The sequence below is a fragment of the Styela clava genome, chromosome 5, assembly GCF_964204865.1.
Source record: "Styela clava chromosome 5, kaStyClav1.hap1.2, whole genome shotgun sequence".
In the NCBI taxonomy this organism is placed as follows: domain Eukaryota; kingdom Metazoa; phylum Chordata; class Ascidiacea; order Stolidobranchia; family Styelidae; genus Styela; species Styela clava.
The window spans coordinates 14,463,488-14,478,916 of record NC_135254.1 but is presented as its reverse complement, the minus strand read 5'-3'; the positions used below and the strand labels follow the sequence as shown (position 1 = coordinate 14,478,916).

General features: G+C 36.2%; 2 protein-coding genes across 5 annotated transcripts; one reads left to right on the top strand and one right to left on the bottom strand.

Annotated features, from left to right (window-relative positions):
- Positions 1-208: 208 nt before the first annotated feature.
- LOC120344032 (mannosylglucosyl-3-phosphoglycerate phosphatase-like) lies at positions 209-8,028 on the top strand. Of its 4 annotated transcripts, none has more exons than XM_039413110.2 (10): positions 209-344; positions 2,245-2,356; positions 2,471-3,002; positions 3,114-3,356; positions 3,480-3,653; positions 3,883-4,138; positions 4,599-4,804; positions 5,366-5,656; positions 5,796-6,074; positions 6,422-8,028. In XM_039413110.2, the coding sequence occupies exons 1-10, from the start codon at positions 290-292 to the stop codon at positions 6,866-6,868; spliced, it is 2,595 nt and encodes an 864-aa protein (XP_039269044.2). In that variant the 5' UTR covers positions 209-289; the 3' UTR covers positions 6,869-8,028. The 4 variants fall into 4 exon arrangements, with proteins under 4 accessions (XP_039269044.2, XP_039269046.2, XP_039269045.2 ...); XM_039413112.2 differs by lacking the exon at positions 209-344 and adding an exon at positions 582-908; XM_039413111.2 differs by lacking the exon at positions 209-344 and adding an exon at positions 582-921.
- Positions 8,029-10,074: 2,046 nt separating this feature from the next.
- On the bottom strand, positions 10,075-13,477 carry LOC120344033 (deoxynucleotidyltransferase terminal-interacting protein 2-like). Its single transcript, XM_039413113.2, has 4 exons — positions 12,910-13,477; positions 12,169-12,550; positions 11,317-11,441; positions 10,075-10,528 (listed from the first exon to the last, which is right to left on the bottom strand). Exons 1-4 carry the CDS (start codon positions 13,407-13,409, stop codon positions 10,435-10,437), a joined length of 1,101 nt encoding a protein of 366 aa, XP_039269047.2. The 5' UTR covers positions 13,410-13,477; the 3' UTR covers positions 10,075-10,434.
- Positions 13,478-15,429: the final 1,952 nt, after the last annotated feature.

The following is a 15,429-nucleotide window of genomic DNA, read 5'->3' as shown; positions in this document are numbered from 1 at the left end:
AACTGGCTTAGATAAAATTATGTCTTGAAGGCTTAATATACCTTCGATGGTATTCTCACACAATTCGGCGTTGGAATACGTTTGTGTGTACATTTTGCGTGGTTATTTGAACAGTTTATTATGTCGCAGTCCCACGTAAAAGACACAATATATAAGGTCAAAATAGAGACCCACTTTCTTCCTTTCGTTTTGTCAGACGCGGTATACCAGAATAACTTGTCTTTTTTTTGTATTTACAGCTTTTAGAATGTTATGTGATTTCTAATATAGTAAACTATAGGTTATAAAAATGCCGAAGACAGTGGAAAAGGACTACACGACGGCGGTACGGGAACGCTTTCAAGGTATGTTAATATGTTGTAGTAATCAATAAAACATTCGGTACAAGGAAAGGTTATTCAGAAGTAGCACTTTGTACATAATATGGTAGGCAGTGTATCGATTAAGTTTATTCAGTAAATGATGAGGTTGAATACACCCCTGGGCAAATTATGGAAGGCAGTTCTATGAGTATTTCATGTTCAAGTCCAACGACTTTGAATGCCGCGCACCGGGCAAAGCTTGCACTGTCGTATTTCAATAGTATGTCGGTCGTAAATGTGTAAAATCGATTGCCGCCTCCGTATTACCTGCTATCGGCATATTCTATTTTCAAATCGCTCGACCTGACACTTTCAGAGATGCAATCGCGACTCTTATACCGTTGACGAACCCATTGAAAAGCTTGATTAATTTACCTCCCGTGGTTGATTGAGTGTATTCTGGAAATCAATTTAGTTAGGATTTATGACATCATAATAATCGAAATAAATGACTATAACACGCATTCAAAAAGTGTGAAGTTTTCTGCCCGCTGCCAGCAAGATAGATATCGCTTTGGATATTTTGCGAAAAGATTTTTCTTTGAGGTAAAGTCAGCCGGTAGGTGCATATTGTGTTTTTATTTGAAAGTTTAGACCTGTTATTAGGGTGAACAAGTCTCATATTAGTGGACTAATATGCTATGCACACGGGTTCGGGGAGTCATTGCTCACCTCGGGAACGCAGCTCACGGGCTTGCGCGTCCTGGTGGTATTAAGTCTCGTAAGTTAGTATTATCGTTGGTTATTTTCTTTGCTTATTTTTACAACGTTAAAAGGCTTACAATGTGAAAGATATATTTTAAAAGTTTGTCAAGCATGATTGATTCCGCGCCTCTATAACAAAATACACCATCAATGGATCCGAATGCCGCATATATTGAAGCCACAATTATAGGTGCATGAAAAATTATAAATTTTGAAATTTAAAAATACCATGGTATTGACGTAAAACGATACCGGCCGATCGGTGTTTCTATTATTTTAATTTTATGAGATAGCAACTTTTTAATTGCATAGCATATATGTTTACGGGGGCGAGTTCCCGCAAATATTTCAACGGAGAACAAAGTATCGACTGGCCTCCGATTCTGCAGCGTACGGTTTCCCTGGGCCAATACATAGCCAGAGAAACCCGACCCATTTATTATTCATATATCTGTCTCACCTTCAACAAATACCTCAATGCGATACTACGCTCTCGGATTCCTGTTGATATTCGTGAGTGACAACGAACGCTTTCACTTTGGCAACGCACGGATTCGTAGTCACCAGATATCGATAGAGAACTATCGCAAAATAAGGTGACATCGACCTTCATAGCGTGTGATGTAAAAAACAATAATATTATCGAGACTGAATAGGCCGTTTTCACACAGAGCTAACCCACCATGGCCGCTCGTTCCGTACCTTTGCCATTAATAATTGTACAGTAATGAAATTTTCATACTTTCACTGAGTGTATTTAACCGAATGCAGGTCACACAAGTACGTTAAAATATTCAATACACATTGCGCCTGCTCATGCCCCTGTAAAACTTCTTCGTTGCCTCTTTAAAATCGTTCAGTATAGAATTGCATAGTCTCCGTAAATTTGAAGAGAAGATCATGCAATTTCGAATTAAATGTTGCCGAATTGAAAGGATTTCGCTTTTATTGAAACTGGCTAAGGCTATTTTGCTCTAACCATATTTTTTTTAGCTGATTGAAAAAAAAGGGTTCGCCTCTTAGTGAAGACAATTTTTAGCTTTGCGTTAACTGCGAACTTGCTAAATTTCGTTTTCTAACTGCAGTACCGGTAACAAACCCTCGTCATAAAAATTCATTCACAAAAGTTCATAAAATTTACGGAATAAAGTTGTTTGTAATTTGTCTATTTTTGCAGAAAAAGTATGCAGTGAGAATTCAAGTGATGACGACGTCGTTGGTTGCTACGCGTGTTTCGGATTTAGTGACAGCGATTCCAATAACTCGAAGCCCGGCCTTCCCAGTCCTAGGTAAGTTATATAACTTTAAAATGATGGAGGTGCTTAGATTGCCCACTTTTGTATTGTGCCGTTTACCTCGCCATTTTGAGAGTAATTAACTCGTTCTATGTATATATATTTCAGAGGAAGTTATGACGAATCATCGATAAATACCAAAGACACTATGGGATGCTCTCAAAGTGTTGCCCAGTCCCCAACAAGATCCAATATTAGTCAAACAACGGATAAACAAAATGGGGTAGTAACGGCTGGAAATCCACATAATCAACATAGAATAGTCGAAAAAGCGATCAGCACCGAGTCAAGCAGCAGCGACGAAGATCCCACAGTAAGAGCCTTGGAAGTGAAAGGATGTGCAACAGCAAGCGACGCTGATCTTATAAAATCGCAAAGAAGCGAAAAGTGCAACGACAATGCAGGACTTGAAGATAGGTGGATCCGCAGTCATTTTTCCGACATTAAAAACTCTAATAACGCACAAGCAAAGCGTGATATTCATCAAAATGACGACTCCACTATCAACAGCGAAAATAAAACAATTGCTGATTTTCCAGAGAAAGGATCAATACTAGATATCAGATTAAAACCATCTCAGGAACAATCCATTGTTTCAACCAGCAGTCGGACACATAGTATCTGTTCACTTCCTGCCGATGTGAGTTTATTATATTGAATAATATTTTTCTCAGCATAATCGATAACGGGATATTACGGCTTCTATCCAAAATGTCGGTATATTAACTTGTGCAATAACTTACTTTAACAGGTTACAAAAAGGTTCAGTATTCTGCATTTCAATGATGTTTACGAACTTACGGAGCGAAAAAAGGAACCAGTGGGTGGCGCTGCTAGATTTTCAAACCTTTTCCAACAAATATTCGAAGTTGCAAAAAAAGATTGTAACGGAGAGAAACCCTTTATTGCTTTTGGCGGCGACTGTCTCAATCCATCCATCCTGTCTAGTGCCACAAAGGGAAGGCACATGATCGAAGTTCTTAATCATATAAAGGTGAAATATTTATGAACTGTCACTTAGAAAAATCGGCATGTGTTAATGCGAGTCAAATGGATTCGAGAATTCAAATTTGTAATTTTAAGTTTTATATATATATATATCTATTTCAAAACCTAGGTAAACGCAGCTGTATTTGGAAATCACGAGTTTGACTTCGGTGTGGAACATGCAGCAGACTGCGCGAAAAGCATGAATTTCCCTTGGTTTCTTAGTAACGTCACAGAAAAAGACAACGGGGAACCTTTTGGCGATGGAGTTATCAGTAGAATCATGCCATGGAACGGTTTAAAGGTAGGCCAATTAATCAATTATATCCTTTATTACCAAATTATAAACTATATAATTAATTACTTAAACCACCAGGATTTTAAAATTGATATTATGCACTCCATATGTTCGGGATATCGGAGAAGACAATTACTGTCATGATTCTAAACATATCTTCTATATCTACACAGGAAAATAATTTAAAACTACTCTTGTTGTGTATCCCAGTTTTTTTCACTGTGTGTCTTCTCAGATTGGCCTCATTGGTTTGATAGAAGAAGAATGGTTAGACACGTTGACAACTGTGGACAAATCAGAGCTCTGTTTTGAAGACTACGTCACACGAGGAAACGAGCTTGCGAGTGATTTGAAGACAAAAGGTGCAAATCTGGTTATCGCGTTAACGCATATGCGTTGGCCGAACGACATTCGTCTTGCCCAGGAGGTGAAAAATATCGACATAATTCTCGGAGGGCATGACCATGAGTACGGAGTCAAACTTGTGGATGGTAATTATCTCTTTCGTTGTTTTATTAACGCGGATAAACTAAGCATCACAAGATAAAATGAACAAGGAACAGCTCCCTTCAAATATAATCTGAATTATAAAGTCTAAACAGTGTAAACTCGTAAAACTTGCACCATATAATATAGTTTGTAAATGTTTTGATACGCCCACCAAAGTTCAAAACGTCGAGAAGTTTAATAATTTTATGCGTAATGCGGTTTCAAATAGTAATCATTTTGATACGTTTATGCTCTATTTTTATTCTCATTTGTTATATCACTGCAGGAGTCACATTGATGAGGGCACGCATCATGACAATAAATTGAAAAACCGTACTATTAATCATTGTGCAGTCAACGTACCATGATTGCGTAGTAACGTAACTCATATATTGTCGGCCATCAATCATCATTATAATGATGTGTTAATGCAGGAATATGAAACCATTATTTTATCTCTAGATTGCGTCATAGTAAAAAGTGGCTGTGAATTTCAAACGTTTTCCCGCGTTGATCTGTTTCTAAAAAATGGCGGAGACTTCGACGTGAGCGTTACCAGATACGATGTAACCTCCAAGATTGAACCAGCTGTAGATATGGAAAATATCGTTAACCGTTATATGACTGTATTAGAAAGGCAACTACAGGAATCAATCGGACCACTAAGGGTATTGTGCTGAATATAACACTGTTTTAATGACCTATTCGGGATAAGCCAATGTTCTTCTAAACCACAAAAGGGGTACCGCATGCACAGTCACTCATGATTTGCAAAAATGATTAATTAATTTAATTCATTAGTTTTTAGCCTGCGGTACCAGATAACTGTTCAAAAGTCATCACTTTTGAGCTAAACTGACGAAAATTTGATATTGTTAATAAAATCTTAATTGTATTCATTATTTGCGATCATCAATCAGTAATTTATTTCTTCACTATGCTGAAAGTACGAACTTTACATACACGAATTAAAGAAAATACAAAAAAATCGCATTCCAGGGTGAAAGTATACGCCGAAAACCAAAACTTTCGGACGAGGGTGTCGATTTTTTGTGCTTTACATATAAATGTTCCTTTCTTACTCAAAACAGAACGTAACGGGCCTTTTTCGATTTATATGCCAAGACTAGCCTAGCGAAAAAGCCCTACTCAATTAGGAATTCATATCTTGTCATATGCATTAGCCACTAATAACACAATGAGCAACACTCATTTCTATAAATTTCCAGACGTCATTGGACGGGCTGTACAAACACGTGAGAAGTCGTGAAACCAATCTTGGAAATTTTGTCGCCGATGTAATGAGAATGACAACGAGAGCAGACATCGTTCTCATTAACTCTGGCACTTTCCGATCAAACACAGTTCACAGTGATGAAGAGTTCCGCGTACGTGACCTCATGTCAATCCTTCCAATACACGATAACGTTGTCATTCTAGAAGTCACGGGTCAACAGCTTTTACGAGGCTTAGAGAATGCCGTTTGTAAATACCCAAGACATGAAGGAAGATTTGCTCAGGTAAAGTGTCGATTTAACCATATTTCTGAACCGATTGTTATATAGTGGCCTTGGACCAGTGCTTGTACATAGCTCGATGTTTACTTTCCTTCTGGAAAAATCCAGCGTTTATAATTCATTTGCACTATCTCATTTTTAGGTCTCTGGGTTTTGTTTTGGATTCGATCCTAAAGCATCTCCAGGAAAACGCGTGGTTCGCGAGAGTGTGAAGATCCACGGGGAACCCTTGGACTTGGAAAGATTTTATAAGCTTGCTACTAAAGCTTATGTGGCAAGAGGGCGAGATGGATATGAATGCTTTCGTTCGTGCAGGCTTTTCAACGATCCTGACAGTGGCCCGATCGTATCGACGGTGGTAAGGAATCACATTTCCAATGTGGCTCAATTGCTCAAACATCAAGAAAGAACAGGAGAAAAGGTTTGTGAGTTAGGAGTAGATATATGGTCAATATGTCTCTTCAAAGACTTCCTACATAGTGCTGCCATGTAGATGGCAGCGTGCATTCGAAATATTTGACTAATTAGCTGCCTTCCATATCTAATATGGTAGTCGGAATATGTCGTCTTATCGGATTCATTTTGTGAACAATATTTTTTATTCTAAACCAACGTGTAGAATTGATTTTATATGCATTTGATGGAACTAAAAATTGTAAGTAAGTTCTATCAAATGCATACAAAATCAAAAACAAGGACGCACATTGTTTATTTCTGCATTTCGGCTAATTGGGATGTTAACTGTACCCATATTTTTTACATTTTTAGCTGAGGGTCACTGAATGTGGAAAAAAAATTATATCAGCAAGTGGGCATTTACACGAAGTATATTCGGCTAGCTTTGAAGATTCGCCAGTTCACAAACTTCAGAAATCAATGGAGGACATATTACCAAAAGACCTCGACATAAATGGCAACAGAAAACGACGCGACAGTGAGCTTTCAAGAAAGCGCGATTTTGTAAATGATGTCAGTGACGCACTCTATGATAGACGAGCGATGCATATGCAACATTTGCTTGAAATAAACCGCGATGGGATATTTGACGAGTCGAAAAAAATAACCGATTCTTCTGAGATGCAACGGAGAACCGCAATTGAAGAAAACAAAAATAATTTTAAACTTTTAAAAGAACGACAGAAAAGTTATGAAGATGTAAGGTGGCAAATTTGGCCACTGGTGGAAGGCAGAATTTTTCACTGTTCCAAAAAATAAATTAAAAATATTATACATTCGTATGGGTGACATCATTATATTGGGGACTGGTATTACCAAAATAATCATGTAAATGAACAAAGCAATACGTTTTTTCTTTTACTTTCAGCAAGGTACTACAAAATGATACCTATACATTCAAGTCTTATGTTTTTGCTTTGTATAAAAGTCATAATTAATAAGACCCAGTCGGACTTTTCATTCCAGAGATAAGATTGGTTATTTAAAAAAAAATTCCTATTTACAAAAATTGATTGACGAATACTTTAATTGGCATAACGCACCTGGTCTCATTATGATTCTCTTCAAATTTTTTTAGCCCCGGCGAAGTCAGCAACATTAAGTTATGAATACGCACTTACAGATTCTATTAAGTTTTTACATTTAATTATCCACCAACATTGTTAATATTTGTAAATAATAGATTATATTATATCAGATTTAAAATCAATTTTATCAACCGTTTTCATTATTTTTTGTTTCACTTTCTTGCAATTCACTGTGAGCTATTGTTCTCATAATAGAACGTGCAAAATACATCTATGCACTACAACTTGGTTTGACCGAGCTGTTCTTACTTGTTACTAGAACGCCCATAGGTCAAAAACATTACTGTAACAATTAAAATCTCCAGTGTATTTTAACATATAACTATGTTTCCCTATCCAAATTTCTTGAGTCCAGGTTCGCTACTAATCACTGCAGTTTAGACATACCATTTTATAGTAAACCCCTTTACGATAGCTTGCAATTAATTTGTAAATCTGTCATAATTGTTTTCGGCAAAACACCAAATGACTACAGTGATCAATGTCCATACCGACGCATGTCAAAGTAACATATATATGTGTATAGCAATTAGCAAATATTTCTCATTGATTTAAATAGCATGGTGATGGCATGAACATTATAGTAACTATCATTTCATTTGTCGAATCATACTTTTTTGCAAGAATAGTATACGATCAAAATTTACATTCAATCCTAAATTTTTGTAGTTGCTTATTAAATATTAGAAAGCTTTTTTTCAGTTATTATAAATCTTAGTTGCTCATCAATAAAAATAATTATGCTTGTTTCAGTTGCAGGCTATTTTTCAATGATTTATCAGATATGTTTATTTTAAATGTCACATACCAACATGATTATGACAGAAATTTACAAGTCATTTATTGTAATACATGCTTCTTAGTGGGACTTCATGGATTGAACAAACCTCTTTAAATTTGGCTTGTATGTCGTTGTAGCCAATCGGAGCGGTTCTTTTACATGGGTGTCAGTCAGAACAGATCATTGCTTTGAGTTCACGTGTTTTAGGGTAGAAAACACATATTCGCAGACGTATGTCGCCCGAACATTGACAATATCCTAAGCGCAACTCAGTGGTTTCTTCCTATTAAGCTCATTTTAGCGGGTCTTCCTCATAAAGATTGACCATCTTCAACTCAGTCGCAGCCTCAAGGATTTACATATTTATTCCGGGGGAGAGGAAAGCCGATAAGACGGCTTAATCATATGGCAAACCACGGCCTCTCGTCCGGTTACCAGTCCAGGTCGGGTATGGGATACTTAGCCAGTTATTTGTTTTCGGAAGCATGGACTTGATGATGGAGGTCAACTGCGACTAGGGGGTATTTCCGTCTCAGAATTAAATGAGTCCTCGACGACGTAATCTGTGGCGTTTTATCTGCACTTCAATTACTTCACCCAAATGGAAAACTGCGCGTTTTCCGCCGAACTTCGTTTTCGATACGATTACGACAGCTGTTGTAGTGCAATAAACATATCACAACAAAGAATTTGATTGTGACGTAATAATGGACGATTGAGTGGTGGAGTGAACGAAAGCGTTTGTGTATTTTTGACGTAAATTCGTAAAAGAAGGATGCACGATGAATAATCGAAACATGACGAACCGTAGTTCGCGAATTATTTTTTCCTTAAAATAACCAAGACGAAAAGAGCCGCATGAAACCGGAGAAAGAGCCGCGGGTTGGCCACTCCTGCACTATAGCTACTGGTGAAGACGATAACCGGTAAAAATGCCCTGCGTGACAATCTAAAATTACTTGCATTCACCAATGACATATAACAATATATGAACATATATATAACAATGAACTATGTTTGAACTGGCTTTGTCACATACTGAGTTCAAAATATTCTGATAATTGTGCCGTGTGTTACATCAAGCATTGTACGTAGAAAATCTCATTTTAAAGTATCTGATAAGATGCAATTGCCATTTTTGTGGATCTCTTGTGTTTATATGTCACTTGTAAGTAGGGCTGGGAATTCCAGGGAAAACACTTTCACCGTTAACCGGGTAAAATTAATCGGTTAACCGCAGCGTGACGTTTCACATAATACTTCTTAATTTTAGCTTGTTACGTCACAATGTTTACAAAGCAATTTCGCGTGACCTTATCCCGCTATCGCTCAAAATTATTCACGAATCGATATAGTTTCGTGATCGCTCTGCTACAAGAGATATGTAGCGTGGGTAGGAAATATGGAAGTATTTTAGTAAAACCCGATTCCGTTACTAAATATTATTTATGTGACAAATTTTCTGCGTTTGATGTGCAAATTCTACTTTGAGATTTATAAAGAAAAACAGCATCAACTACGCACTTGTTGGTAGACATTGGATGTACGATTTTGAAATAAAATCGTGAATAATATATTTCGGTTCCATTACATTTGAACCAACGTACATTTGAACCCATGACAATTGCACCTATGGAATTTTTTTTTGTTTCACGGATAGTTAAACCCATACTAACCCTAACCCATGGGTTTTAGCACCCGCATATAGATTGAACCCGTGGATATACGCATGGGTTCAAATGTACATGGGTTTAAATGTACGGTCACCATATATTTCGACCGAAAAACTGATTCATACTTGATTATTGTCAAATTTTCATGATCAGCAATCTTGGTACTTCAATTATTTTTCCCATTTATTAGGTCCTCGCCAACACAGCTAGCGATATTCTTTTGAATTAAAGGCCACAGGAGATAAATTTGCGATGCGATGACGTAATCATTTTTGAAAGAATTGTACATTATAAAGATGATTTGTACCTGAGATGTCAGTCAACAGTTAAAAATAAATCTAAACCGTTAACCATCTAAAATCGGTTAACCGGTTAACCATTCCCAGCCCTACTTGTACGGAATCGAAACTCATGACAACAAAACCCAGGCATTCCATTAATTTAATTTATTGCAGATTGTGAAGCAGAGAAATATACAAATTCTGTGTTGGCTGACGTGCAGACATGGTACAACTTGGGCGATAGGGAGCAGCATTGTAGTATTCTTATTCCAATATACAATCATAACAGCTTTTTTGAATAGAACACTTGTCTAAAGCAGTATTCAGTTTCAGCGATCTCCAATGACCTGCTGCTCACCTGTTCTTTGTTGAATTGATTGGGGGTTGATGCCTTTCCACCTATATTTCATGTCAGAATAGTTGAAAAAATTGAGTTACCCAAAAGACTCCTATGAGGAAAACTAGCCGTTTCTTATCCAAATATGATCAAAGCTTCCATATTTCAGTCATCTTTGTTTCTTCTAGAAAATTTCCCTCGTTTCATCCTACGATGCTTAGCACCAAGAGCTTTCTTCTTCATTTGAATTTCATTGTATCTAAAAAAAGGATGAATGTCATGTATACAGTTACAGTACTGGGAATTTCGGTCAGCCATTGACTCTTGCATGATAAAAACAAAATATCTGAATATTTCTATTATAAGCATGAGCAAAGAGCTCAGATATATGGGAAGATGTCACTGGTACCTTCACACACATATAGATGAGCACACTGTGAAGCCACTTAACAAAAGCATTCAAAGCGAAGGCTCAAATAGTTGGATGTATGTATGTATGTTTATTAGTCTCATAAAAGTAAAAACACAGGAGTTAGTAAATATAAACATTGAAGACGGGATGTATACACAAGACCATACTGGTCTAAAACACATGAAAGTGCGGCACACACCCCTTATGATAAGCATAAAATGCAATAAATCAAATAAGTATAATGATATGGTCTTTCATACAGACAGTTGTGCAAGGAGAGTGGATGGGTAGCAATATAAGCAACAGGGAGAAAGCAAGTTTTGGAGAAAGTAATTTTCAATATTCTAAGAGAATTTGAAGACTATTCCCATGTCCTCGAAGTAAATGAGGTGCTTTGATAAAGCATATCATGGTCACAGGCAGCAAAAAGTAAGATTGGACCTTGTTTAACATATATTGATATAAGTTTGAGGTCAAGCCATGCTCACCAAAATGACTGGTTGAGCCATGGGAGCATTAAGTAAATTGTCACATAGCTTTGCAATCCCTTTTTAAAATGAAGAAGACAGAATAAATGTAAAAATAATTACATTGAGGTATGAAAAAAGTAAAAAAAGAGTTTGAAAAAATCTTACTTTCGTTTTTGATACTGCTGAAATTCTGCATCTGCAAGGAGCTCTTCAGTAAGATTTGGTTTTCTTTGCTTCTTAGGAACGCGAGATGAATAGAAATCAGCAGGGCTATCCATAACTTTACCAATCTAAAGAAATATCTCCGATAAGTTTATTGGAATCACACCGCAACATGTTAATATTTTTATATTGACTTTTCCATTAGCTCACATCAAACATACTGTGGCACAAGCAAACATGATGGGAGCAATGGACCAGTGGTTAAAGCAGGGTCGGGCAAGGTTTTTGTACCAGGGGCCAAAGATTTTGTCCGCCTAGACTGGCGGGCCATGTAAGTGACGTACAAATTTACATTTCATGAACAATATTTACAGTGTATAGAAGCAAAGGTTGAAAACAATAAGCCCCGTGCCAAAACTAAATTTACCTAATTCCAATCTAAACAAATTCTTTTTTAGCTAAAATATCAGAATTTGGTTTTAGTTTGATCAAGCGGGCCAGATTGAATTACCCAACAGGCCGGATTTGGCCCGCAAGCCGTGGTTTGCCCATGTCAGGGTTAGAGGCATGTTGGCATCAAGCTTGGAGACATTGGGTTCAATACCTATTGCAAACCATCTTGTTCAGGGTGCCATAAATTCGTCAGGCACTGCGATAATAAGAAGATTGAGCATTCCAAAAAAGTACATTATACATGACAGGAGCTTCTTGTCGAGCCTCCATCGCAGTGAATATATAAAAAGGCCTCATGAAAATTGTAATTTTCCATGCACTTTGGTTTCATTTTTGTTTTGCAATTCAGAGGAATTTGAAGAATATAAATATGTTCAAACAACTAATTTAAAAAAAAAATACCTGAAAGTATCGTGGTATAGTTTGTCTGTCATTATGTTTGTAAAATCTTTTAGGATCCAGGACACCTCTCATTCGCAATATTTCCAAGTCTCGTTTAACATCTCTCGTCATTTCAGGTGGTTTCATATTAAACCAGTCTTTTCCAGCACTTGATTCTTGTTGTTCTTTTCTTTCTTTGCGTTGTTGTTGCAAAGATTTTTCAGACGGAATAGCTAATTTAGTTTCAAAGTCTGGAGTAATTACAGAATCTTTAAGCTGAGAGTCTTTTTTGTTAACGGTAACTTCTGCAAATAAGCTTTCTATTTTTTTCTTTCCCTGTTTTGCTGATTTTACATCTATATAAGTATCTTGCATTTCCATGCCAACGTCTATACTCGTTGGGCTGAAATATAAAAAAATGCAAGTATTAATGAAAAAAATAAAGGGAATGAAAACCATTTAGAAATTCATACTCAATCGCAGTTTATTCAATCATGTTTTTTAACTTGTTTTGTGTTTAAAAAAATAGAGATATTTGAGAAAATTTGAATTTTGCAGACTAAGCTTTTATTGTGGAAAACCTGATGCGACCCAGCACCCAGACCCACACAGACTCTGCCACCAATGGCCCCTCGGTTAATGAGTTTAAGACCCCTGTTCTAGAAGGATACAATAAAATTATTAAATATATATGTGAATCTAGTATCCTGAGCAAATACTGATCTATATATAAATAGAATATAAAACTCCATAATTACTTACGTTATATTTGCTGGTACCAATAATTTAGAAGAAGGAAAATGAAATCTATGCTTCTTTTTTGTACTAGAATCATTTGAATCCACTTTTATAGATTCTGAAGATGACGCTTCAATATTAACTTGAATTTCATCTGCCCCAATCTCTGCACCAACCCTACCACTGTCATCATGAGCAGTCTCTTCAGTAATTGTTTCTAATAACTTGATAGGCATCTTATTTATTGTGTGTGAAAAGTCATCTTGTGGCAACCGTTTCTGTCTCAAATCATTAAATTTAACTGTTGTTTTAATGTCGTCATCATTTTTGCTCATTTCAATCTCTTCGTTCTCTTCATTTATTGTTTCTAGATTTTCAGATGGAATTTGATCCTCCCGGACTCTTAGTTCTGTGTCACTGTCTTCATCGCTGATGATTTCGTCAGACAGTTTTTTTCTAGGTCTCTTTTTCCTCACAGGGGTGGATGGTTTTCTAGGCGAATTTTGTGAACGTGTTGACACCATATTTTCATTTAAAATATAGATGTAACAATTAGAATATAATTATTTTTAATACTGTAACAAAATATACAAATAAGTTCAATGTGTCACAGATAATACAACAAAATTTTTGAATTTTGGTAAGAGTAGGTTAAAAATTTCCTTGTGAGTTTAGGGTGTAGATTTTGGAGATTGAAATTTTAAAAAATTAAACAGCCTTCAAATAAAAAGACACTGTAAGATCGAAAACTGAAAAACTAACATAACAAGACTCAAGGTAAAAACCCATCATTTTCAATAAGAATATTTCTATGTACCTCAAAAAGAATACATTTCATTACACCTTAAATTCTTTCCAATAAAGAAAAATCATATTAACACAAGATAGGAGATCAATCATTATGATGTCATTGTTTCATTGCAACCAAAACCAACTGGTGACAGCTAGAAATGCCTAACACTACATGTTCAAAATCTAATATTTTTAGACCTCAGGACCTTATGAAGTATCTCTTAGATTATACCTTTTATTCACAATGAAATTTATAATAAATAGGAAATACTTGAATATTAGAGCCTTTGACTGGATTACAAAATTGTTGTCATATACCTATTTGAAACTCTTGAACCTGTCTCCAGACTAGTTATACCTATATATTTGGAAAGTTTTTCAGTGACTTGGTCACATTGTACCCTAGCAAAAAAAGGTTTAACACAGCATTTGACTACCTCAGATCGACTTTTCTGTGCATGAGGTGAAATGTTCAATAAATACCGGTAGGTAAAATATAAAAAAGAATTCAACTTTAAGCTTGGAAAGTTGTATATAAACATAATATATATGGTTACCCAAATATTGCCAAACAAAAATGTGATGTAAAAACACATTCAGTCTCACACGAAACACTATTTGGCACGGGATAACCCAGTGGTGGGATTCAAATTATTGTCAGCCGGTTCCATCACAAGTCATTTTTTTCAACCGGTTCTGTTACAAACAGAGAATTGACAGTAACCAGTAAAGCTAACCGGATCACTGATCTCATACAATTCCGTGAGACGGTTCTATAGACAGATAGAACTGGCACGGGATAACCCAGTGGTGGGATTCAAATTATTGTCAGCCGGTTCCATCACAAGTCATTTTTTTCAACCGGTTCTGTTACAAACAGAAAATTGACAGTAACCAGTAAAGCTAACCGGTTCACTGATCTCATACAATTCCGTGAGACGGTTCTATAGAACTGGTGCGAACCGCTTGAATCCCACCACTGGATATACTTTCTTAGTTGAAAATTAGGTGGATTTCATATTGACTAAACGTGTCTGCCAAGGATTTCATTTCGCGCCAGACAATTTTTTTTCAGAATATCTTTTTTTTTTCTTTTTGCATTTATCAATAAAATCAAAACAACTTTTGAGGCAAGTCAACCATCGCTTGCTCTTTATGGTGACAAAATGCATTAAAATGATACATAAGTTCCTCCCATTTCAAATGTTCACCCTTGAGAATTAACTTTTCTCCGTCCATAAATTCAATGTTCACAACAGGTTCGGATCCATCATGTTTCATGTTAGTGGTTACTGTACATTTTCTATTGGAATCACGCACTTCTTCGCCAGATACTCGCATCCACAACTCTTTTGTAGATTCCGTATTTCTGTCCCACGGGCACATAGAAATGTTAATTTTTGAAACAGATTTCAAGTTTGGTGTCTTATCAGCAATTTTAATCAAATCTCCCACCACAGCTCGCACGACTCTTGGCACAATTGCTGATGCCATTCTTCTAAAACGACTTTGGCACTCACAAACAACGCACATGTGAATATCACGAATTTTGTGTTTTATATTCCCGTAGATGTTTTTCCGACCTTTGACCCCGAAAAAATGTTTTTTTTAACGCTACTTGCTTTTATGCTTACTATGGTTGTGTTTTTTCTCGTTTTTATGCTTACAAACTTGTTTAAATGTTCATAAACATCATTATTATTTAGTATATTTTTTGTCATTGGAATAAAACCATAGTTAATCGTTATTTTT